Source organism: Theobroma umbraticum, unplaced genomic scaffold, assembly GCF_002168275.2.
Source record: "Theobroma umbraticum cultivar Fairchild unplaced genomic scaffold, ASM216827v3 scaffold_30.0, whole genome shotgun sequence".
Lineage (NCBI taxonomy): Eukaryota > Viridiplantae > Streptophyta > Magnoliopsida > Malvales > Malvaceae > Theobroma > Theobroma umbraticum.
In genome coordinates, this window is record NW_018397254.1 from 14,369,785 (window position 1) to 14,394,936 (window position 25,152).

The 25,152-nt window shown below is 33.9% G+C and overlaps 3 protein-coding genes, 1 non-coding gene and 1 pseudogene across 12 annotated transcripts; all 5 read right to left on the reverse strand.

The window, feature by feature from the left end:
- Positions 1–216: 216 nt before the first annotated feature.
- Positions 217–1,920, reverse strand: LOC110424755 (Rubber elongation factor protein (REF)). Of its 2 annotated transcripts, none has more exons than XM_021439543.2 (3): positions 1,715–1,920; positions 1,365–1,595; positions 217–1,036 (listed from the first exon to the last, which is right to left on the reverse strand). In XM_021439543.2, exons 1-3 carry the CDS (start codon positions 1,721–1,723, stop codon positions 605–607), a joined length of 672 nt encoding a protein of 223 aa, XP_021295218.1. In that variant the 5' UTR covers positions 1,724–1,920; the 3' UTR covers positions 217–604. The 2 variants fall into 2 exon arrangements, with proteins under 2 accessions (XP_021295218.1, XP_021295143.1); XM_021439468.2 differs by having other exon boundaries at positions 1,365–1,598; positions 1,715–1,916.
- Positions 1,921–3,101: 1,181 nt separating this feature from the next.
- On the reverse strand, positions 3,102–9,764 carry ASY1 (DNA-binding HORMA family protein). 4 transcript variants are annotated; one of them, XM_089785671.1, is made up of 23 exons: positions 9,630–9,710; positions 8,420–8,787; positions 8,246–8,302; positions 7,567–7,663; positions 7,401–7,469; positions 7,213–7,305; positions 6,992–7,118; positions 6,818–6,887; positions 6,681–6,722; positions 6,197–6,325; positions 6,000–6,113; positions 5,815–5,857; positions 5,666–5,707; positions 5,359–5,483; positions 5,201–5,213; positions 4,992–5,068; positions 4,812–4,907; positions 4,226–4,376; positions 4,048–4,124; positions 3,912–3,969; positions 3,660–3,826; positions 3,421–3,549; positions 3,102–3,321 (listed from the first exon to the last, which is right to left on the reverse strand). In XM_089785671.1, exons 2-23 carry the CDS (start codon positions 8,420–8,422, stop codon positions 3,268–3,270), a joined length of 1,833 nt encoding a protein of 610 aa, XP_089641797.1. In that variant the 5' UTR covers positions 8,423–8,787; positions 9,630–9,710; the 3' UTR covers positions 3,102–3,267. The 4 variants fall into 4 exon arrangements, with proteins under 4 accessions (XP_089641797.1, XP_021294317.1, XP_021294393.1 ...); XM_021438642.1 differs by having other exon boundaries at positions 3,912–4,124; positions 8,420–8,733; positions 9,630–9,764; XM_021438718.1 differs by having other exon boundaries at positions 3,912–4,124.
- SSP5 (SCP1-like small phosphatase 5) lies at positions 9,626–14,477 on the reverse strand. Of its 5 annotated transcripts, none has more exons than XM_089785676.1 (7): positions 14,356–14,477; positions 12,869–13,076; positions 12,514–12,650; positions 12,197–12,281; positions 11,690–12,103; positions 10,716–11,053; positions 9,626–10,068 (listed from the first exon to the last, which is right to left on the reverse strand). In XM_089785676.1, the coding sequence occupies exons 2-7, from the start codon at positions 13,023–13,025 to the stop codon at positions 9,850–9,852; spliced, it is 1,350 nt and encodes a 449-aa protein (XP_089641802.1). In that variant the 5' UTR covers positions 13,026–13,076; positions 14,356–14,477; the 3' UTR covers positions 9,626–9,849. The 5 variants fall into 5 exon arrangements, with proteins under 5 accessions (XP_089641802.1, XP_089641805.1, XP_089641801.1 ...); XM_089785679.1 differs by lacking the exon at positions 14,356–14,477 and adding an exon at positions 13,914–14,233 and having other exon boundaries at positions 12,869–13,064; XM_089785675.1 differs by lacking the exon at positions 14,356–14,477 and adding an exon at positions 13,914–14,233.
- A 3,359-nt stretch (positions 14,478–17,836) lies between these two features.
- LOC149527798 (small nucleolar RNA snoR8a) lies at positions 17,837–17,930 on the reverse strand. Its single transcript, XR_016352308.1, has one exon. It is a non-coding gene; the product is annotated as a small nucleolar RNA snoR8a (small nucleolar RNA).
- Positions 17,931–22,469: 4,539 nt separating this feature from the next.
- On the reverse strand, positions 22,470–24,880 carry LOC110408873 (cytochrome P450 78A4-like; annotated as a pseudogene).
- Between the last annotated feature and the right edge of the window lie 272 nt (positions 24,881–25,152).

A 25,152-nucleotide genomic window follows, 5' to 3' on the forward strand; every position in this document is an offset into this window, starting at 1 on the left:
TCTGACTCTCTTGATAAAAACTCTAATGACAATAATCGTTACTGAATAAACAATGCCAAACGTCATAATATTCTTACATTTACCATCAAATTCCCCAAAATATTTCTGAATTACCGTGAACCAAAAAATGAAAAAACACTCTTTCTACGCTAAATTAATAATTTTAAGATAATTATTATTGCACTTAACTCATCTTTTTCTTTCATTATCCATCCATTAATCCACAAAAGGAAAACCAACTTTCCTCATTCTTCGATTAATGCTTTTATACATTTACACTAGAAACCGTTCCAGATTTGTGTGTAGAAATGCCTACTTAATTGACCACAGAGACAACATATCTAACCCCTGATAACCAAAGGGTGTTTCTAGAAGATCCTAGAACCATCCTAATACTAGGCTACTAGCCTGTAGCCATAAACATGAAACAGTAGTAGCATCTTCAAGAACAATGCATATTGATTCATTGCAAAGAGTTAAAACTATCACCCAATTTACAATGGCAAACTGTATCAGTGTCCACAACAATAACAACGACGAACTTGAGATTTCTGCACACCAGAGACAACCAACCAAAGAAAACCCTCTAATCTTAATCTGAAACTTAATCTGATTTATGACCATCTACATGTGCTTCGTCCGTTGCTTCAGCTTGCTTAACAGCCTTAGCTAACTCATCAATAGGAATTAAAGGCAAATACCCAAACACAGTGTAACCTTTCCCACTCATATCCTTAACTAAACAGTTATATTTGTCAGACATATTAGCAGCCGTGGGAACAACCTTCTCTGCCACCGAGTGGAAAGCTGAGTTGTGATTCAGTTTAACCCACAACTTTGTTGAGTTTACCAGAACAAAGTGCTTGTACTCATCCGCAGCGTAGTGCAACGCTCCTCGCGGTCCGTTGCTTCGAGCCTCATCTACTAATTTCTGAGCCTTTTCTGCTGCCTTGTGGACCAAATCCTGGGCTTGCCTAACCACTTGCTTAGCTGCCGCCGGAGCATGCTCACCAAATTTATGCGAAGCCTCGTCCACCTGCACTCATTTTTTTAAAACCACGTCTTCAAGTTTGGAACAAATTGGTTCACATTTCTTTACGAAGCTTTCTATTTCAATGTTAGCTAAGACTTTTGCGTTCTTACTAAATTAACTTTTAGTCACTAATAAATCAGTAATTAAACTTAATCATTACATTAGAATAACAAGTACGAACATTAAACCGAAGGAAATGATACGATTATTTCAAAAATAATCCATAAATAATTAATTCACGAAACAACAAAATTTAGTAATAAAATTAAAGAGAAAAGAAAATGACTTTCAGAAACTTTTGATCCAAACAGGGAATTATAAAAACAGTTACCTTCCTATCAAGAAAGCCAAGAAGATGATCAGGTATGTCCTTAAATTTCTGGTAGACGGGACCCACGATGGTAGTAACGGCACCCTCGAACGTTCCAACGGTGGATCTCAACGGGCCGGAGTTGTGTTTGGCGTAGTCGTAAAGATTCGACACGCAAACCAGCGCCTGTAAGGCAGCCACCCTCACGAACGCTAGATGCTTTAGGTCATGATCCTTGTTCTCAACCTCTACCTGCTAAAATTTTGAAACAAATAAAAACATAAAAAAAAAAAGGCCGTGAGCTTAAACTGTTCATAAGTCAGAAAGGAGAAGATGAAGAAAGAAGAACCAGGGAACGTAGATCAGAAAACCTGGTCCATGATTGCAAGCTCTTAGATCTAAATCCTTGGTTGAGTTTTGTTTTGTTTTGTTTTGTTTGAGTTTTCTGCAATGCGCGAATGCGTGAGTGACCAAAAGCATGGAAATCTACTGACTAACGGAAGTTGCGCTTCAACTTATGGATCAACTTTACAAGAATCAACAATCTGGGTCGCTGACAAGATCCAAGGGCTGAGCTGGGATATAAGGTTGGGGAGAGTGGGCCTCGCATGAAGAGTTTTCTGGGACAGAATAGAGGCTTCGAGACGGACACGTGGACAGAGCTGACACATGGAGATGGAAAAATATCTAGGCTAGGAACCCCCTCTATTGCATTGGGGGAGGTTACACAAACTTATTTAACCAGAATGGTAAAGGACGTGACGTACCAACCTCGTGAAAGTTCGTGGATGGTTGCTGACGGATATTGTGAAGGATTGTTTGTCTATAAACTCAATTCTTCATGTAGAGTAATGTGATGCTTCCAGCAGTTCATTTTAATAATAAATTTAGTATCTCTTATTTAAAGAGTACTGTTCTTTATTTTGTGGTAAAATGGTTTCTTGTAATTTGTGTATGTTAAGATGCCGCATGCATGAATTGAAGTCTCTGTTGGTTCCTAGTAAGGAAAAGCGGTTTCTGGTACTATCAAACTGACATTAAATCAGCCCTCCGATTACTTTACTTTATTCGAATTCGTACTCCATCCTTATCCCCAGAGCGACTTTTATAATCAGATTCCAATTCTAAAGCGTAAGCTGTGGGCTGGCCCGATGTTTGCTAAAAACTATCGGTGACGTCTTCTCTCTCCTTGGCATTTTTTCTATCAATAATTGCATTTTTGGTGGCATGAGATTTGTTGGAATAATTTAGCTTTCACTAACATTCCAATTTGTGATTGACAAATAAGTTGGCCCAATCTGCCTATGTTTTTTAAACTAATATAGTCCTCTGATCAGGTAGGGCAGCTTGCAATTGTTTATTTCGGGGCACCTAAGGTTTCATCACATCATTATGTTTTGGACTCGTCGGTGGAAAAGCTTCCAATTGCATTCTTGCCCATATTACAATCGTGGACCCCACTAGCCGTCGATTAATAAACACAACGTCATTTCTTCATTCACGATCCGCTAGTCCACTACCTTGGTCCATTGTTGTATATGCTAAGATCGGGATGCCCGTGCCAACGCCGTATTTGCACATAAATCTCACCTTTTTTGGGTCAAAAAGGTTTACACAATCTCGTACCAGTTATAAATCACAAAACAGAGTAATTGAAAGGCTGCAGGGGTAAATTCTCACCTAGTAATCCATCATTTTAGCAGACAAAGATTGAAATCAAGCAGTTGATATATGCACTTTGTTTTACCGTGCACCACGTTATAGAAATAGCAGCCCATAAAATGTTAGTACCAACAAAAGAACATTTACCAGTTTCTAAATCAAACAAACTATCTAGGCTCCAGGGATTATTGTTATTAACAGGATCTCTGATCAAAGTCACTTGTTTATATTATACTTGACGAGAAAATTTTGAGTTCGCCTTTCAAACAGCTTGAGATTTCTGGCGCTTCATGTACTGGAGGATAGGCTCCTTGACCTGCCAAGGAGTAAAAGAGCGAGAGCCAACAGATAAGAGAGGATAGAGTTTTAACCAGTGCCGGAGCTTCATGCAGCCAGTAAATTTAAAGCATCATACCGTGCTTGCTTTCCTGCCTCGCTTATCTTGGGATGGTCTACTACACATGACTGTGTCTACCTCGTTGCAGTTTCCATTTACTCCGATGTTCTCACATCCTGGGACAAAGCTCTCCCCTGAAGCTATTGGCTGGACAATTCCAACGAAAATATCCTAGTTAGCTTTTGACAGTACTGTCAAAGCAGAGGAAAAGCTTGCTATCACGTGCGAAACAGGAATGGTTTCATTTTGACACTAACCTGAGCCCTGCTTATGGGGGTGCTTCCATTTTCCCTGGTCTTTGAGATAGTCTGCTCACTCCGGATTGAACCATTTTGGTTTATCTCAGATCGGCCCCTCATGCGTGTAAGATCTGAACCAATGGAGTGGAGGACACCGCATGTAGACATATCCCTGTGGTTGCTTCCTAATAAACAAATAAATATTTTCATAGATCGAAAATCGCATTCTAGGCTGATCTCTAATAATAGGAAATTGGCTCAATCTGGTACCAGTTCCGTCGAATGCCAGATGATTCGTCTTGCTATGGGGTTCATTGGTATCCACATCCTGGTTTATGAAAAGAGTTGTGATTAAACATTCTGCAGAAGATGCGGTGTTACACAACTGACAAATTACAATCATCACCATAGCATCATTGCTTAAAGCTCTCTTGACTTCAAGTAGCTTTTTCTCTGTCAGACTGGAGTGGATGACCCGCTTGCCTGAGTTAACATTGGATCGATAACAAAGAAATTTTACCAGGATTAATCCTCCAAAATGATGTGAAGGCAAAGCACTCAATTACTAAGGTGGCAACACAGACCTAGCCTTCGGCTGCCTTTAGCTTCAAGAAAACCATCCCGAGTCATCTTATTTATAATCCTTCGAACAGTGGTCTGATTCGCCTGTCCATCCAGCTTCCTCTGAAGCTTTGCAACCGTCACATATTTCATTGGAAGAGCATGATACAAAGCCTAAAGTTACAACAATGAAGTGAGAATGTGCCATAGGATTAATAGTCACAACTCACAATATACCTATGACCTGTTTGCAGAACAAGCTAAGATGAGAATTATTAGGCAACCCTAACAATTTCTAACTAAGGCTCTATATAACTTTTGCATTGAAAGAATCCAGTAACAGAATAAAACAAAGAGTTTTCATTAATTGGCAATGCATTGAAATTAAAATGGACATAGTATCCTAAATGCATACAAAATTGAGAAGCCTCCGCAAGTTTTGGTTTTAGCTGCAACATGTGAAAAACTCAACATATATACATACACAGGCATACCAAAGCAGTGTAACATCATATGTTTTTCATAGCAACAGAACATACAGTTTGGCAAAAGACAGTTGAGCTTCTTGTTGATGAGTTAGAAAACAGAAACAACCTCAAACTCGCTTACCTTCATATACATGTGATCTTGAACCCTTGGAGATTTCTGAACAATCTTGACTTGGCCGTCCATTTCTTCTTTAACTGTGAAGTCGTACTCAGACCCCTGGTATTGTCTTTCATCAGAACAAGGAATGTGATACAAAGCAGGTAATAGTGATACAAATTATAAATTGAAAAAGGTAAAAACCTTTTGCTTCTTTATAGTATAACTGTCTTTTCCAGTGCTTGATAAAACACCTTCCTTTACAAGTTTGTCCATTATTTCTGAAATCAATCAAAGAAATTAAAACAGTAGAAGGTAAAATAGAAAACTTATTATTATGAAAGTTGAAATATAGCTCTTTGGTGTACTCCCTTTCTGTTTAAACTTTAATAAGGACCAAATATTTCATTTACCTTCAGTCAAAACCTGGATTTGAGCAAAATAGTGCTGGATTATTATGACAATAAGAATGGATAAAGAAACTGGAAGATCTAAAATACAAACTACCCTACTACTTATTTATGGCCGTGTAGGTCAAAATTAAATTTAGAAGAATAAATAGCACCCTTACCACTGAGATATCTGGGAAATTTGAGAGAACATCAGTAAGTTCAACAGTATCAAGATGACGACTATTGATCCAATCTTTCACTCTGGCCAATTGCTGTTCATCTTCCATGGAGTCTTGAGTATCATCTGAGCAGCAGTTAACAGATTATTAGCTGTAGACAAGCCTAACCCAGAGATTATCAAAAGAACTTAAAGAGAAAGAGGTGAGGTGGAGGGAAATTGGAAAAGAAAAACAATTAATGAATTTTTCTTCATATTTCAAGGAATACAATTGTCCGACTCCTTTTCTGATATCTTTGAAATGTTACCTTCATCAACCATGCTATTATCTTCTTCTGGTCGTTGCTTGTCTGGCAGAACAACCATTGTTAGTCAGTGATCAAATTCTCCAACAAAAACTCATAGGAAGAAGATAATAAAGTGACTAGTAAATCTCTGAAACAATTTATATAATTACCTGCTGGTGCCAGGATAAATTGGTTTTCTTGTGATTCGTTAACCTGAAATCAGTAGCAAAATTAAACAAGATCGCAATACAACTCAGTTTTTTTCGATAAGGTGGCTTCATTTGGTAACATGAAAGTGATATACATGCTGTCAAGGGCAATAGTACATGAGTTGAACAAATAATAGTCATTTTACCTCACTGTCAGAGTCAGAAGATTCATCTCTTTGAACAGAGTTAGCACCTAGGCTAACTTCATCATCTTGAATGTCATCATTTTCATCCCCACAAGGATCAAGTACACTTTTAACCTGAACAAGTCACCAGTAATGAAAATTTTATTAATATGAGCCACAAACATGATTCCGGCATCCAAAAAGGCTTCAGCCCTTACCTTGAGAGCTAAAACAAAGTGCTTGCTGTTGACATTTCCAACCTCCATCTTTAAAGGATTTTTGGTCCATGGATTATGAGCTTCCTCTTCTGTACAACCTCTAAAGAATGGTGGCTCGTAGTCCAGTGGCTGTGCTTGGTCAAATGAATTAATCACAATCTTTGTTAAGGTTGAATACTTTCATTTGGTGAGGAGAAATCTAATAAACGTTGCCAAAACAGTTATGTGAAACAGGAAAAATCACCACATAAAGAAAAACAATGTTGCTTAGTTCAATATGCATTACAAGCCTGCAGCACCTCAGTACCTTTTATAACAGATATCCAGAGAAGAAAACACATGATCAACCAATTAAATTCATATGAATAGCGAACATGTTCATAAATAATTTCCCATTATTGAACAAGTGGAAATTCATAAAATGAATTAGCTACCAAGCTCCTATACATAAACAGTCCTTAGGAGGAAAATAAGAAAGGCATACCGTCACACCATCATAGTAGAGGAGTTTCATCAATATAGTACGCTGAAAAAGAAGACAGAACAAATATGAGAGAATTAACATAAAATAGAGTTTAATGTAAAATAAATATCTAAAAAGCGTAGCAGTTAAAAATTTACCTCTTCAGGCATCTTATCCAGAGTTCTCATCAACTGAACCAGCGTACGGACCATTTTACAAGCAGAACTCCTGAAATTTAACGTTGTCACAGAAGTTACAACTTGGAAAAAGCTATCATCATGCAACAATAGACAGAAAATTATACTATTTTGAACGAATTGAATTTATATTACCTCATTTGATTGGGAGTAATTTCAGTCGTGGAGTTACACTTGAATGTCCCTCCTTGTTTCTTGTTTCCAGTGCGATTAATATTCATCGAAACCTCTTGGCTATCAGAACCGGAATAAGTAAAAGAAACTGCATTGAGGATGCATATTCAATTGTTAAATCAAGAAGTGAATTACTCAAGCTTTGAAAGTGATGATAAAAAAGGGTGGCTTAGAAACTTTACATGAGTATTCCTCAATCATTGCTCCATCAATTGACTCGCATATGCAGAATAATAGAGTTTTCAGGTACTTTTTCTGTAATGCATCGTAGACACCTGTAAGAACAATGACTACGGTCAATGAAATAACTAAATTAAAGGAAGTAAAAACGAAGATTGAAAAAGCGAAGAATCAGATGAAAACAGTTTGCCTTTCTCCATCCAATCAATCAGCCTACGAGACTCTGCATCCAGCGGCATCAGTTTCTTGATCTTCATCTCTGTTGATTATTACCAAAATTTTTTAAGAAATTAGCCAAATATATTTTAAAATCTTTAAAAAGAAATGTGAGAAAAACTTAGAATAAAAAGGCTAACCTAAAGCAGGAACGGACTTATCATTGAAATACTTTTCAGGGAAAAGGCCTCTGATGTAGCTAATGTTGAATATAGCAATACGAAGCAAGTTCCTGGTCTGTTAAGAGAAAAGTCAAAAAGGAAAGATAAGATCAATTGGAAAACCTTTAATATCAAAGCTTCCATGACTAACTATTTGACAGTGAAATATGAAACTCCGATCATTTGCAGCAAAATTTAAGGGACAAAAAAGAAAGAAAAATAGAGGATATTTTCTCGTGAATTTGCAGATGAAATATAAGAAATCAGAATCTGAATACATAAACGGCCAGCTTTGATATACAAATCAAGTGGCAAAGTATTGGAAAATATATTCACAATTACCATACATTACGACCTATGCGCAGAAATTTCACCGAAGTTACAAAGTGAACTCAAAATGTTCAGATCTGAAGTACATTCGGTGCATATAAAAGCATTTCAGATTTGAGTTTCCTACAATGGTTAAATTTCAGCCATAAACAACGAGAAGAGAGATTTTGTTATCTACCTATGTTGCATTTATCAGACCGACTTTAGATCGGCGACCTCAAGCTTAATATATATAATCGAACCAAACAAGCACAAACAGAGTAAACTAACTACGAACTTAGTATAAAACAGAGAACAAGCAAATTTGACGCTGTATAAATTTGATTACAAGAAGAAGCGAGTCCTGCTCGGTGATCTCCGCCTCTTTAACTTTCTGTGCAACAACCTGAAACGATAAACCAATAAAAGTATAAAGGAAATTGCAATAGAGAGAATATGAAGAAAAGTTAACGTAGTAAGATGAACCGAAAATGAACGGGTTCAAAGAGATTTAAAAGCTCACCATTGTTGGACAATTTTAAGACTAAGGGAGCTGAGAATTGCAATAGGATGAATAAGGAAGCGAAATACGGAGAGAAAACTGAAAGAGTCTTTGGCTTAGAAATTTGAATCAAGAAAAAATAATGTTGGCATGGCGGGATACTTAGCTTGCTATTTATTTATAGACACGGTTGGGCATGCAATCAGCGCGTGATGAGAGTTGAATTGTTATTTTACATGAATAATAGGGATGTTTTGGTCCCAGAGAATTGACGTGGCAACTGCTTCTTGACCCATGTCCCTCCAGTGTCATTTTGGTATCCGCTATTGAATTCACTGCAGCAATGGGACCCACTTTCCGATGAACGTTTTCCCAAACCAAACATTTCACTGTAATTTTTTATTATAAGCTTTTAATTATTGAATTTAACCATAATAAAAATTACATAGAGATTCCTAACTAGAAAGTTTCACATAAAATTTTACTAAATTTTATGGAGTTTATAATTATATTATAATGTAATAATTATAAATAATATACCTTTTTAAAAAATAATTACATAAAAAATTGTACGCCATCAAATCTGTGAAGAATTCTCCAAAACATGTTTTTCTTTACAAAGAATTTTAGAGAACGGCATTGATACATGGCAACTACAAATAGTCAGATGCTAATAATATTTCTTTGATGGTTATTCCTTTTCATACTTCATATTCACATTCGAAAAGGAAATCTTTCTGGTTGAATAAACAAATGAACTAATATATAAACTATATGAGAGCAGCAAGGTCATGCCGGTAGGGAGACCTTACCAAAATGATCTGAAGATTTAAAAGGGTTTGGCCCGAAAAACCGATTATTTGAGCAGTCATGAACAGCCAATAACGTAAAGCGTGAGAAGGCTATTTTAATTCGTCTCCGTCTCACCTTTGGAAGAGGAGGCTGATTCGAGACAAGCACTCACACAAGCATTTGCAAAAGGAAAACCACTGATTTTTTCATAATAATCATCATTTTGCAATAAATAAAGAAATTAGCAAATAATAGACGAACAATTTCCAGGTCCTATGTTCAGACAGGTTCTTGATTTGATAACAATTACCAAAGAAATTTCTGAAAGATGACTTGCAATCACTTTTCAACCCATAACATAATTCTATATTCTATATTTATTACAAAAAGAAAAAAAAAATTATTTCTAGGCTAACATCATTCAGAGAATGAGAGTTACCTATAAAAGCAGTCTTGCACTTTCACCTATGTTAATCATTTCAGACTGTCTGACACACGGCTACACCTTGATTTATTTTTCTTCCTTCTGGTTGGAATGACACTAGCAATTTCAAATCTTGATCATGCAAAGGCCCTCAACAAAGAGAATGGTATTCCTAGGAACAACTGTCTATGATACAGGACAAAATCAGTCCTATTCAAACTGTTCACACTCAAGTTCACCTTTCGAAAGGGTCTCCTCTGTTTGAATTTAAGGGAGGATAAACAGCTCCAGCTATTTTCTCCCGAAGATTGAATTTCTTTGCAATCAGTGGCCTCACATCTTCAACTCCAACCAAGCTCTCCAAAAATGGAAGTAATAACAGTAGTTCTTGATCTGAACGGTCATCAAACCAGCTCTCAATTGGTATTCCATTGTCTACTTGGAACCCAAATGCCTGAGAAGAAAGCCAACAAGCACATTGGTTAAATTTCAGTAACAATGCCCATCATTTCTTTATACAGTGCACAACTTTGTAAGTAATTTGCATACAACTTCAAATGCATAAGAACTTATTGCCATTATCAACAGACTGTTACAATAGATAATCATGATCTTAGAGTGTTATTCACCAAAAGCAAGAACAATATCATACTCCACTCTCTTGAATTCTCAGTGATCCTGGGCATGATACCCAGAAGTATAGATTCCAACCAATAGACAAGCATGGGAAGCATTAAATTATAATCACTTATAATTCTTTTTAAGAAAAATATTAACCATCAGCCAAAAGACAGACTAACTAGTTCTGTAAAGAGATTGCAAGGATGGGTTTCACCAATTTTACAACCACACAAATAAAACAACCAATAAGAAGATATATTAATGTCTCTATCAGTCTTGTGTATTGAACTTAAGTATGAGAAACACAGGCCATAGCAAACATCAATTTTCTTCATGCTAATACTATGACATTTGTGCCTAGTGTGGTTGGTGTATTGGAATAGTAATTTTTCCCCTCTTGTTTCAAGGGTTTCTTTTTTTCCAATAAGCAGCAGAAGCACTCAAACAAAGTCCATGTAAGACAGGAACTCTGAAAAATACCTGCGGAGAGTTGTCAATAATGATAACACGTGCAAGATCACGGCCAAGGACTGACAAATCCTTCAGGTAATTGCCGTCCACAAAAACACATGATTCTCGGAAAACACGATGGCGGAATATTCTCCTCTTTGGATCAAGCACATTCAGAAGTTGCTCTGCGTAAATACTTTGACTAGCTGTAAAAATAATTATCTCAAAAAGACTGGAAACTCTTTCCATAAAATCTCTTAGGTGAGGACGGCATCGAACATAAACAGTGTGTTCCTGGAGATTAAAATTTACAGGGAATGTGAAGTCTGCATCATCACAAGGTTCTAACGTGGAATGCACCAAAGTTTCTGCCAAGCAATACAATTCAATCAGTACACCAGGGTAATTGTCACCAATTATAGGCAGAAAATTCAATGCTAAACTGCAATTGTTAAAATCAGACAAGCAAGTAAATATAAGGGATAAAAATGACACTTAAAAAATAAGCTTAAATTTTAAGCAAAAAGTCAGTTCTAAGAAAGATCGGCTTCAATGCTAAGACAAGAAGGGAAAAGAAGCACAATAGCTTTGCCTTCTGCACCAACTTATCACTAATATTCCAACAACCAACACAGAATTATAACATGATATGCCACTGACCAAGCAACATAATATTCAATTTGGAATTCAAATTTTGATGACTTATTATTGCAGACACTAGCTGCCATGAAATTGGCTGGACAACTCTAAAAAGAACCCAAAAAGACTTGCTTGATTGAAAAAAACATTAAAAAGTTAAGGAGCATAAGCAGCAGACAGTACTCCAATAGAATTAGCATTTAAAATCATTCAAATCTAAGAGCTTGAAAGGAGATTAAATATAAATCTCGAACTTGTTGCATGATTATTAAGAGTCAGAAATCATGCCTGATAAATATTTCCAAAATCACAACCATAAGCAAAAAAATTCATCAAATGTACTAATTATCTAAAAGTATTCTTACCATCCAAGTCCAAGACAAGAGTGGTAGGTGGGCAACTCCGGGTCTGCTTAGGTAGTAGCACAGGCCGAAAAGTAGGTACAACAGATGACAACTCTGGTAAGTTTTTTATAAATAAATAAGGATCAAAGTCATCAAATTCCTCATAGTATTCATCCTCTACACAGATATCAGTTGACATAGAATCTTGACCATGCTCATCAATACATTCCAATTTTGAGTTTTTCATGGCAAGGTATATGGCTGAAACTTCAGATGAAAGGACAGCTCCTGAATCTGCATTACAAATCATAGCATTTGTGTCTAGGACAAGCATCTCCTCTCCAGAAGTAGACTTAATAGCTTCCCCAGTAATATGAGCATCTAGCATATCAATCTGTGATTCCTCTATTCTTTCATCTTGATGGATTTTAGAGTCTTCCCTCCGAAACAATTTAATAAAGTCAACTAAAGAGGATATGTGCATTAATATCACAAAGAAAGGTACTAGGATACATATATATAACCTACCTACACAAGCAAGCTCCCCTCCAGAAACCTTAGGTTTGTGAAAGCCAGGAGAAAATATAGTTCCTGTCATATGGTGATCACCACCCTGCCATATAATTAAAGAAATAAACAAAAGCAAAGATGGTTCTATTTTTTTTTATTTTTTTTTTCTTCTGAGTCTTTCTTTTTCATAGGAATTACAAATCTTCCTAACTAATTGCCCCAAGCGCAATTATATTTTTAAGTAAAAATGTGATAGAGAATTATATGTTAATCACTCCTCTCCCTCCACATCCATAAAGAAGCCACATAAAATATGGTAGAGCTAGAAAAATTACCTTATGATCTACATGAGTATCATTAGCCACATCATATCCCAAACAAGCATCAGAAGTCTTGTCATGCCGCAAGCCAAATCTAGCATTTAAATTTGCAGCCCCAACAGGCTCTTCATGTTTCTTTGGGATTGTTCCGGCTGAAAGTTGCATAAATTTCATGATTTCATTCACTCAGCAACTTTGACAGTTAAGGACAGACTTTAACTTGAAGACAACATTAAATTAGACCTATTGAAAATTTTTCATGGGTGCCAAAGTCAAGAAGATCACATAAAGCAATATTGTTTTCCTTCTAACCAAAACAAAGAACATTCTATTAACTATTCAAAATACTGAGACAAAATTAGCAACATACCAAGTCTCTGCTTCCTAACAGAAGATGTAATTAGCTCTGTTACTTTCTTCTCTGGACCTTGCACCTTTTCAGATATCTTCCTCTGAGGTCTTGAAGCCTTGGGACTGGCATGCTCTTGAGAAGCATTTCTTCCAGAAATTCTTTTCTTTGTTTGCATTGCACTAGGCGTCCCTTCCCAAACTTCAGGATTCTATCACTACCCAGCGTGCTTGGAATAAATAATTAAAATTTCCGGGGTTAAACTCCTAACATATATGTTCTGGCTCTCTAATGCAGACTGAAAGAATTACAACTACAATAACAACCATGTAAACCTTTAGCTTAAACTTTTTTAACAATAAACTAAACAAAAAGACAAATTTCCCATGGAAGACTCTCTTAGCATATATTAACAAGCTAATTCAAAAAATTCTGATTTGCTTGCCCAAAACAGTCTCCTTTTCTCATTGAATATTATCTTCATACACTTAAAACTAGATCATACCCAGAACCCTCCACCTAATTTATGTGTAGAAAATGCAGGCGCTCATTCTGGGATTTTAACTTACAGATTTGCCTAGAACATGCAAGGTGGCTTCAACATGATGTATATTAATATATCCGAAAAACAGCAAATTCCTAGTACGAACACAGTCTATATCTAAGAGTGCAAACAAAATTAGGACATATTACACCACAAACATTTCAGATTTGAATGAAGAAAATTTGAGCAAACCTTGCTACTTCAATCACCGAATGAGGACAAACTTTTAAAACCCTAACTCACACCGGCTCCCTCAAACAGAACACTAAACTGAAAATTTTTGCAAAAAAAAGACCCAGAAATGAGAAATGCATCATTCAAATCAACTAAACCCTATCGATTCTCGAACAAGAATCACGGAACCAGTACCAAATATAGGGCATTTCAGTCAAGCTAAATAGAGTTTGAATGGCCAAAAATTTACAACCCTAGAGAAAAGGAATGTACATCGAAACTAAGCTATAAACAATAGCTAAAGCTATGAACTTAAGCTGAAAGTGGGTTAAGCAAAAAGCTGCTTACCTGAAACAAAATGGAACCAAACAAGATCAAGAAGTGAAGAAGCTGAGCTAAGTCAGTGTTTCAGCAAATAAGCAAAGGAAGAGCAAGCAAGTTCAAATAAAAACTTGAAGAGAAAGAGAGAAGCAAAAATGAGTAAAGCAAAACCCTAAAATTTGTTACAAGTAGAAGGAGAGAGCTTTGGTTTTTTTTTTTTTTTGGAGGGGGGGAGGCGGGGGAGTTTCGGAGTTTTTCTTTCCCTCCAAGGACAGGAAAAGAGAGGGAAAACAAGGACGAGGATCGAAAATTATTTTTGCCTGAATAAGAAGTTAGATCTTTAAAATAAAAATGGGATTTTATTTTTCATTGTTCTGAGGATAATATTGAAAATATTTTTCAAAAATCTTGTGCTTATCAGAAATCATCTACTCACGGGTGATGATGTGAGTGACGGTACTCGCTTTACCTGACGTAAAGTGGTTACGTGGCCTTCTAGATATGGAGAGTGTTTTGAGTCGCCGTTTCTGCGAGTAGGGATTCTGTTTCTCTGAGCATGCTTTAGCCTGATTAAGCTGCAAACGACGCCGCCCAAGAGGGATTTCCTTTTCTAATTTGGAGTAGAGGGAGTTTCTTTAATTTTGCTTTTCTTTTTCCTTTTTGATTTTCATCCCGTGGGACACTGTCCATTTTGTCTTAATTGTTTTTCGAAGGGTGCCTATACTTCCTAAATTTGTTGCATGACCCCCTCTCTTCTACAAAATTCTAATTAACCCCGTAGGACTTAAGGACTTAAAAAGCCACTCAAGTTTTGTCTATTTAACAGTAAAATATGTATATCTTTTATTTAATAGTAAAACATCTAAGTTAAGTTTAACATATGCTTGATTACCGAATATTATTTCTCATTTGTAAAAAAATTTAATATTAAATTTGAATGATAAAAATTAAATAAGAAATTATTATTAGTATAATTTGAATCAAACTACTTATGACATTAAAAAGGATAATTGTCCATTTAACACTCGAATCATACAAAAATGTTTTTCTAAGAGAATTATAACAAAAATATTGATTTGATACTTGAAGATAAAAGATTCAATTAAGACAAAATCGCACTTTAACTTAACATCATTAGTAAAAAAATCTAACGACTAATGTAATGCGTCACCTCCCGTAAAAAAAGTGAAGTTAAATAACATGTTTGATTATGCCATTTTATTTATAAAAGATAAAAGGTTGATTATCCATTTAACACTACAATTGTAACAAAAATATAGGTTTGATACTTAAGATAAAAAAAACTCAATTAAAGACTTCAACTTTTATTCTATAAAACAAATAGTACTTTAAGCTAACATAGTATAACAACGACTAATGTTGATGTACTATTGGTCATAAAAATTTGCAAAATCAAATTACAATTCATTATTATGTCATTTATTTATAAATTTTTAATTTAGATTAAAAAAAGAAAAAAAGTAATTAGGAGAGAGAAAATGAGGATAGAGAGACAAAGGAGAAGGAGAAGAAAGGAGGAGAGAGAGAAGGGAGTGGGGGAAGGGGACAAGGACTTGCCAACGGCTTAGATTGATGGTTGCTTAGCCTTGTTTCTCTCTCTTTCTCTTCCCTTTCTCTCCACGCTATTTTTTTTATTTTTTAAATTTTTTATTTTTTTGGAAATTTAAGTTTCTTTTTTTTCTGAACTTTTTTATATTTTTCTACCCATTTTGGAAATTTCTGAATCCAAAAAAAATATAATTAAGAAGTAAAAAACATTAATACTTAATTACGAGAATTTTTAAACTTCAGTTGTCAAATCGACAGTTTTAATATAGTTTGAGTGTCAAACGTGTAATTAAACCAAGCAAAGAACAACTAAAGCCACGCCGCTCAATCTAAATTTGAAAAAGTAAAAGGACCACGGAGAAAAAATGTCTTTGACGCTGGAGAATGCTGTTGGTTTAATTATTGCAGCGTCTCGTGAGGCGAATCTTTTGAAAATTTGAATTGAAGTTAGCACCGCTGTCCGCACGGAAAACAACATACAGCGGACGTGTCTCGATAGCCAGCTGCCACGTAAGAGACGGAGAAAGTGCCGAGCAAACTTGTATGCTCGATATTGGGCCAGGCCCGAATCCAGGACTCTGCAGATTCGGTACTAAATCTGCTCGCTACTACAGTGTTTCTTGCCCATTTTGTCTTTGCTTTGACAGGCCAGGAAGTCCGCCTCTGATTGTACAGGCAAAAAAAAAAAGAAAAAAAATTAATTTCAGAGATCTTATTTCTACTACAATAGGAATTCAAATCTTCCGTCCCTACCCATTCTCACAAATTATCATACGTTTGTATTTTTATTATTACTTAATAGATGTTAATTTTAAATTTTATTTCTCATATTTTTTTCCTTTAAACTCTACACTAAAACAACTCTAAAACCACAACTTTGTTTTCTCTACACCAGAACCAGAGAAAGATACACTCCGGAGTATGCTCTCTGTCTCTAATAACCCTTCAAACAAACTGTAATTGTTTTATTTCTGGTTGGAAAGTGTAACTTTGAGGTTTTTGAGAAGTTTGTATTCATGGAGGTTGGGGTTGGTTGCTCTATTAATGAAAGTCTAACTTCCTTTGGAAAAAATTGTTTTTCTATGATACTTGGTGAGGCATGACACCGAGTCACGTCGGAGGTGTGTAAATGGTGTGCATGCATATCCACGAGTTCTAAGAGAGAAAGGAAAAAAAATAAAATTAAACATATATTAATTAGTGATAAAAAAATAGATATGTAACAATTTATAAGAGTAAAAGATTTATCTAGTTTCTCTACTCTTTAATTTTATTCAATTTAGTCTTTGTACTTAAAATGGAAGCAATTAGTCTTTTAACTTTGAAAATTGTATCAATTTAGTCCTCCTCCTATCCAATTTTATCGTTAAAGGATGATATTATCACTGGTGTATTACTTTTGATGATGTGGCGTTGAGATGATGATGTGGCGTATCAAATGACATCGAGTGATGACATGGTAATACCACGTGGCATTATATGATGATGTGGTAGTGCTGACGTGGTATTTACATGCCGACATGTTAATACCATGTGGTAGACCAAAATAATTTTCAAAAAAAAAATCTACTGCGTCATAAAGATTAAAATGAATAAAAATATATAATATAAGGGTTAAATTGAACAATATTGAGATGTTGAAAAACTAAATTAAAAAAAATTTAAAAGTAAAAATATTTAAGTAGATTATTGATATGCTTATTAATAAACCAAATATTTAAGTATAAAGGATTATGGTTTTAAAAATATATATAAATATTTTCTTACTTGATTATTTAATTTTAAAATTTGTAAATTAATTTATATTTTTTATAAAAATTAAATTTGAATTCTCCTTCTATAAAAAAAATTTTAAAACAATTTTATACCTCAAGTCAAATTTAGATGAATAACTAGCATTACGTTAAAATAAAATTATATAAAAGGACTAACTATATTGATTTAGTTACAATTTTCACAATTTGCAAATACACATTTTTTTGAAATTATTTAACTCTTACCCAATTTGCTTTTTATTTAAATTTGCTCAAATTAGCAAAATATGTTAATTTAGTTGCAACTTTCACAATTTACAAATATACATTCTTTTGAAATGATTCAACTCTTACCCAATTTACCTTTTATTTAAATTTTCTCAAAATTTCTTATAAAATGATTTTTTAAAAATTCAAATACCATAATAAAATTCTGCTAAATTTAAATTTAAATTATTAATTTGGATCTATAAAAAATTTATTAATAAAATAAAATATTACAAATATTTACAGTTATATTTAACTTTATCAACGATGAATGCAGTGTTTAATTTAAGAAATTTCAACTTAAAAAATATAACTTAAAATATTAAATAAAATAAAAAATAAATAAATAATTGAAAGAGTAGAGCTCAGATTCTATTGGTATAATAAGAGGTTTGTCATGTTCAAATTAAGTAAGTCAGAACAAAATTTTTTTTTTATAATTATTGCTAACTCCATATCTTCGTTCTTTATTTTTTAAAAAATAAAAACTCAATCAATATATTTTTCTTATTTGACTTTAGCTCAAGTTAAAACTAAGTTAAATAAATTTTAAATTTTTATACTATTATAAATAGAAGAAAAAAGAATTTATTTAGTCATTTTATATTATTTTATTTTAATGTAATACAAGTTATTCATCTAAATTTGACTTCAAATATGAAATTTTTTCAAATTTTTTTTATAGAAGGAGAATTCAAACTTAATTTTTGTAAAAAGATAAATTAATTTACATATTTTAAAATCAAATAATCAAGTAAAAAAATTTATATATATTTTTTAACACCATAAATCTTTTACATTTAAATATTTAACTTATTAATAAACATATCAATAATTATATTTTTTAAATATTTGTTTAATTTAGTCTCTCAATATCTCAATTTTGTTCAATTTAATCCTTATACTATATATTTTTGTTCACTTTAATCCTTATAACGTGACAAAAAATTTTTTTAAGAAATTTTTTTGATCTGCCAGTACCATGTTAGCATTGTCACGTCATCATATAGTGTCGGTGGCATTGTCATGTCATTTACTTTTGTGTCATGTGATAAACCACATCATCATCTCAATGCCACATCATCAAAAGTGACACATCAACACTGACATCATCATTGACGTCAATGATGACATCATCTTTTAACGATAAAATTGGATACCGTTAAGGAGAGAAACTAAATTGACGTAATTTTAAAAAATAAGGGACTAAATTATTTTGATTTTAAGTACGGGGATTAAATTGAATAAAATTAAAGAGCATAGGGACTGGATAGGTCTTTTGACCAATTTGTAAGAATTAAAACAAGAACTGAGAATAGAAAATTTGGATTCTTACAATAGGTAATCTATGAAAACTCAATACTCATTACTACTATATAACTAAGGGGGAAAAAGGAAGTTAAAAACAGTTAGTTGGATAGGTGCATAGCATATTTTTAGAAAATTTATTTAGAGAAATTTGTCATTTATCGATGTATGACACATGAAATATCAAAATACATGTGAAGATAAATTTAATATAGTTTGACATTGTAATTGGATTATAAATTTGAGAGTTAAAAGTATAATCAACAAAGAAGTCATTTTCTTAATTCAAACCTCAGTTTATACTAAAAACTTTCGACCATTTAGTTATATATTTTATTATCCAAAATACTGTAAGGTCATGCTCAAAAAAAATTAGGATTTGAAACGAAAATGATAATGATTTGCAAAAATTAGCAAACAGGGACATAAATTTTCATATTTGAAAATGAAATTATTTTTTAATCATCTTTTCCATCTTTTACTTTCAAATGTTTTTTTTTTCAATGAAATTTCATTACTTTTCTTGAAATGCTACATGAATTGAGTGACAAAATTATTAGAAACTAAATTTAAAATCTTTAAAGGGATTTAAAAATAAATATTATTAATTTAAAAGAATAAAAATAATTTTTTTGTCTCTCTTCAACTCTGTCTCACCCAATCTCCTTTTTTTCTTCTCTCTCTTTAACAACAATAGATCCAAAATCCTAAAAATTTTTAATTTTGATTTTTGAACTCCATATTTATTTCACTTTTCTTCTTAGTTTACCATTTTCTTTCTTTTAGTATTTATAATTATTTATTTGTCACTATTATGTGATTAACAAAAAAAGATTTTGAACATCTTCTACAACGTTAGTCTAGATTTTACCACTTGTTAACTGTGTTTATTGCAACACCTTCGCAAAACAATCTCAATCTCTTATTTGCAAAACTATCAGCAGTGGCAAACAGATGCTAAGCCACAAGTGTAGAAGCACATTTAGAGGTTGAACCCATAAGCTTTTCATGTCAAGTGAGGCATCCCTGTAAATAAACGGAGTAATGATAATAACAACTTCTACTCAAGATAGTTACTAACTCACCTTGATTGAAATCGTTAAGATTGCACTCGATAGTTAATAGTGTAACTATTAGTTTTATGACATTTCATCTGTCATGTGACATGTTAATGATAACATTATGAAAAATGACGTGATATTACATGTTGCTGATTAAGAATTGACTTTTGTTTTTATCGGACCACATGTCTAAAAATAATTGAGTTAGAGACTTGAAACCAAAAAAAAAAAAAGCACCTAAACAAAATATTTGGTTCCTAATATACATACCCTAATTGCAATTTTGTCTAACAAGTTTCTAAACAACATTTAGGGTTTATGACTATCAATTTTGTCTAATTAATTCCTGAACAATATTTGAGGTTAATGACTATCATAATATAGGATAAATAGCTATTTCTCTTTATTTTTGTTTCCTGAATATTTATTGTTCAATGTTTAACTATCAATTTTTTTCCACCCACTTTTGCAATCTGAAAAACTTTCCTTTTTCTGTTTTCTTTCTTTAAAGTATGTTTCACCTATCCCTAGCCAGCTTATGAATAAAGAAGCAGAGAACGATGGTGAATCATGGGATGGAAAATTAGATCTCTGGAAACCTTTTAATTGTTTGGTGGAGGTTGCAAATGGGACCAAGTCCTTCAAGTCTAATTCACAGGGCTTTGATTCTAAATTAGAACCTATCATGTCCCGACAGTGAAGCTTAAATGTGCAAAACCCAACATGGGAAAGACAAATGCAAAATGAAGGTTAAGGATGAAAAGAATAATGTTGGTCCTACCACTTCAGAAACTGTAACTCTAGATTTGGAGATTTTGGCCTTTATCCGCAAGCTGTGCAAGATGCTACTGGTACTGAGCATGAAAAGAAGAGTTGGCCCTATTTGGTTTTCATTGGTGGCCTCTAAAGACTCATAGAACCATGCTACTCCTGCAATTCTCAATTTACAAAAATTTAAGAAAAAGGCAACTTAGTTTTTCTTGATGAACTGGTACTGCAAATTATCTCTTCTTCATGAACTAGTGCTGCAACTTAACTCTTTTAAAGAAATTTTGTTTTTAGCAACATCATTGGACAATAAAAGTTAGATATTTGGTTTTTTTTATCTTTTCGGATAATTTATTATGTTTTGTTAAAAACTCTGAATCAAGGTTAAGAATTGAATATGATAGTAATAATGAAGACTTAATTTAATGATTTTTGTGTTTTTTTTTAATTTTCTTTCTAATTATTCACTCAATTATTTTTGGATACAAGGGCAAAAAAAATGTAAACACACATTTTCTAAGTAACAAATTTTAATGCCATGTCATCTATCATGTGGTAATGACATCATCAAAATGACATATCAACTTATCACATGACAAATAACATGATATAAAAGTAATACTGTTGACTAACAGAAGTTAGTCAACAATTAATGAGATTTTTCATTTTTAAAGGTGCCATTTGCATTGATACAGAAAGTTACAAAAATCAAGCAACTAGTGTAAAAAAAATGAGAGGAACTTATTTGATCCAAAATAAAAATCTAAAAACTTAATTGAACGTAATAAAAATATAAATACTTAATTAACTTTTTGTGATATAGTTTAAAAACTTATTTAAATATTTAATAAATATATATATATTTATATAAGAGGATTCTCAATGACATAGAAGAGAAATCAAGTTAATAATATCATAATCTTATCGTAATCTAATAAAATCACATTGATTTAGCTTATAATTTGTACATTTACTATAATTATGAAAATATTGTGCATTTTGGATAAAGTTAGAGGAAGAGAGAATTAAATCGAGACATTTACCCAACTGGATTGAAAGGTGGGTCACTCTCTCTTTGGTTCCTCTTCACGTAAACAAAGTTCCATAAATTTTTAATTTACTAAGAATAAAAAATTTACACCTCATATTCTTCTCAAGATTCCTTAATTGGTAAATTTTGAGAAAACTCACAGCTAGTAAGTGACTAAGTCCTAGTGCTGTATCATCAACCTGCCATATCGATGGTGAAAAAGGTTGGACTAATGCTTTTACAACTTCTTTTCTTCTTTTCCTTCTTCATGAGCTTTAATTTGTTTTGTTCCTTCTCCTTTGCCCAGGATAAAGTTATGGTGATGATGTCATAAGTTTTCCCAACTTAGTCAAGGAGATTAATTGCTGCAGGAAAAAGAAAGACAGTTGTTTTTTCAAACCACCATAAAACTATGAATCCAATCACATTAAATTTAAACAAGTTGGCAGCTGGTACATGAACTCTTCATCTTCCATGAACTTATTGAAGATTTGGAGAATAGAGATTATTGTTTAGTATTTCTATTCAAACCTCCTAATTAACTGCACTTACTCAACTTGACATTACTCATAAAAGAAATAAAGAAACTAAACACTAGCATACAAAGTCTCAAGGCCCTCAAATTTAACTTGCAGGGGTTATGGAGGGTCTTTTTTTTTTCTTCTCCCTTAAAATGTGGTTATGGAGGGTTTAAGTTCCTAGTCAAGGTCTTACTAATTATACAATTCGTGATTACTTAGTACACCTTCCACGCATCGCACCTTTTTGTTAAATTATTTTAATTAACATTTCGCAAATTATATATAAATGATTGATATGTCTTGCTTCATGAGACACGTTGATGGGCTGTTCGGGGAAGCACTCGACATGCCAAAGGTTTTTTCATCTCAAGAGAAGGCCTTAAAGTCTCGGAGAGATCAACGTGCTATGCTAGCGCTAGAAGCCAACTGAAACAGTGGAGCAACAGTGCAAGCCACAATTCCACAGTGGCTAACCCTAGCGCTTTGCCAGGGCAGACCCTGCGACTTGACCCAACAGGGGCAAGCCTCAGATCGGAGCCCATGATGGAAGCATCCTCCGCCACGACAAACCTTTCAAGCCGAAAGGTCGACGGATTCATCCAAACAGATGGGTCATGGGTTATGGCCCATATGTTTACCGTTGCGGTGGTGCTAGCTGGGACGAGGACTTTCCCACATGGACATTGTGGGTGGTTAAGGGGGCCCATGAGAGTAGTGGCGCCGGGGGGTGCATCTTGAGAACTTCTGTCACTACTGCTCGAAGGTAAGGGAGGTTTGGGAGATCAGAATCTTGAACGGGCCCTGGCCTGCGGTGGCAGTGGCCGATGCAGGCGTCAATCTCTTGCTGGACTTTCGCTCGGATGTCTTGATGCAAAACCATCCTAGCCCTGATCCATTCCAACTGTGTCGTTACCTCGAAATATCATTTCTTGAACAAATATGAATTAAATCCTAATATATATGCGCACGTGTATATATATATATATATATATATATATATATATAAACATATCTCTCAATGATTGAAAGTAAAAAGCATAAGCCAATTTATTGTGTTTATGAATGAGTCAGGATTTATAAGTGAGTAGTCTACTATCTTGGATAACCTTGTATAGTTTTTTAAAATGAAAATCTTATATAATATATGATTAAAAAGATAAAATTATAGTCCATCCAAGTAACTTAAAAGGATACAAATAGAATTCCAATGGGATATGTATCTAACAGTCTATGCAATCTGCGAATGGCATCCAAGGAATAGTAAACAGGGTGGTGGAATATAAGTCATATCACTGGCGATTCATCATCGAATCTTGAACCTTTTACTCGCTTGCTTTGTTAAGGAAAAATTGACTATTTGACTCCAAAAATTTAGTCTTTTTGAGATGAATGAAAACTTAGACCTTTTCGATAAAAAATAGAGAACAAAAAATATATGAAACCTATAAAATGAACCTCTCTCGATCCAATGCTAATATCTCACAGTATCATAGTGTGCATAGTTATCAAGTCAAATGAAAAGCAACGCCGGGGGAACAAAAACAATCATTGTCTCAAAAACCCAAGCACAATAAAACAAGATTCAAGATGCTTTAGTTTTTTTTTTTTTCTTTTAATGGCAGCTTAACTATAATCCAAGATGCTTGCAAAGATATTTATGATAGGTAATATGTTTTTTATGATGCTTTATACGTTTGTTTTTTTGGTGATTATATATATGCTACTAATTAAAACAGAACACAGTTTATACTCCAAGTAATAAAATATATGTGTATCTCAAAGAGAGAGAAGGTCTTTACCCACAGTATAGCAACCTTGTCGGAATCACTCAACTGATCCTCTTTAGGCAAATATAACAAAGCACTAAGAAAGTCATTTCCACTATTGACATCTCCGGCAGCCTTTTTCCTTTTTTCCACAATTTGACCTACAATAGTTGTTACTTTGCCTGACAACTTATGATGCCTTCTTTTCACACCGTGAAAGTCTAAAAAGCTTAGGGGAAAATAGTCCTCCTATTTAAACTCAGTTATTAATTCATACCCTTTTTTCACCAATAACCCTAGCTCCTCCCATTGTAAACGCTCAGAACTCCCAAACACATTCTCTAGTATATTACGTAAAGAACCCTTTTGCAATATCCCTCTCAACTTTACCAACCCTTTCTCTTCCATTCCCTTCCTTACTTCCACTGACATTGCATCAGCCACTTGTTGCCGCAGAGACTTTAGACAAGAAATTCTCCTAGGGGAGAACATATGGTTCGCAGCAATCCTATGAAGGTGGCGCCAATATTGGCTAGAGGGTGCCAACACTCCTTGATTAGGCAGTCTAAAAATGAAGAACCTACAAGGATTTCCCTGGCAGTGTCAGGGTGGCTATTGATGATCACACTCCTTGTTCCTAGACTGAATGTCATGAGCCTAGTTGCACCCAGTGAAGTAGCCAGGTAGGCTAATTTACGATGAGCAAGTGACCCCATTTGAAGCAAGGTTCCAAGCAGAGGCCAACCGACTAGACCACGAACCTGGGGAGAGTAGACATGGTGGTTTCTCCATGCAAAGCCTCCAGGGATTAGCCAGTAGTTGAGGAAGAAAGGTGAAACAAATAAAAATGAGAATAAAAGTCGAGTGAAAGGCCATGGTGTTTGGTTTGTTGCGGGAACATAGCAAAAAAGCAATAGAGAGAGGTGATTTGCTAGCATCAAAAGCTTCATCTTCTGTGAAATTAGAAAAAGGATTTGACTATGAAGAAAAGTGTTACTGGAATTGTCTAGAGATGGACGTTTGTCATGAGGGGATTGTAATTCGGATGAATAGTATATATAGCACGTGGAAATCAGTAGTGGTTGAGGGGTGTGGTTAGGTTGCTAACCCTGATTAAAAGACGAGATCACCCTGCTCTCTGCAATCATGATCATTAGCTAATTAAACAGAGATTCGTATCATTTGTTGGATTAATTCTTTTTTTTCTTCTTTTTCCATTATA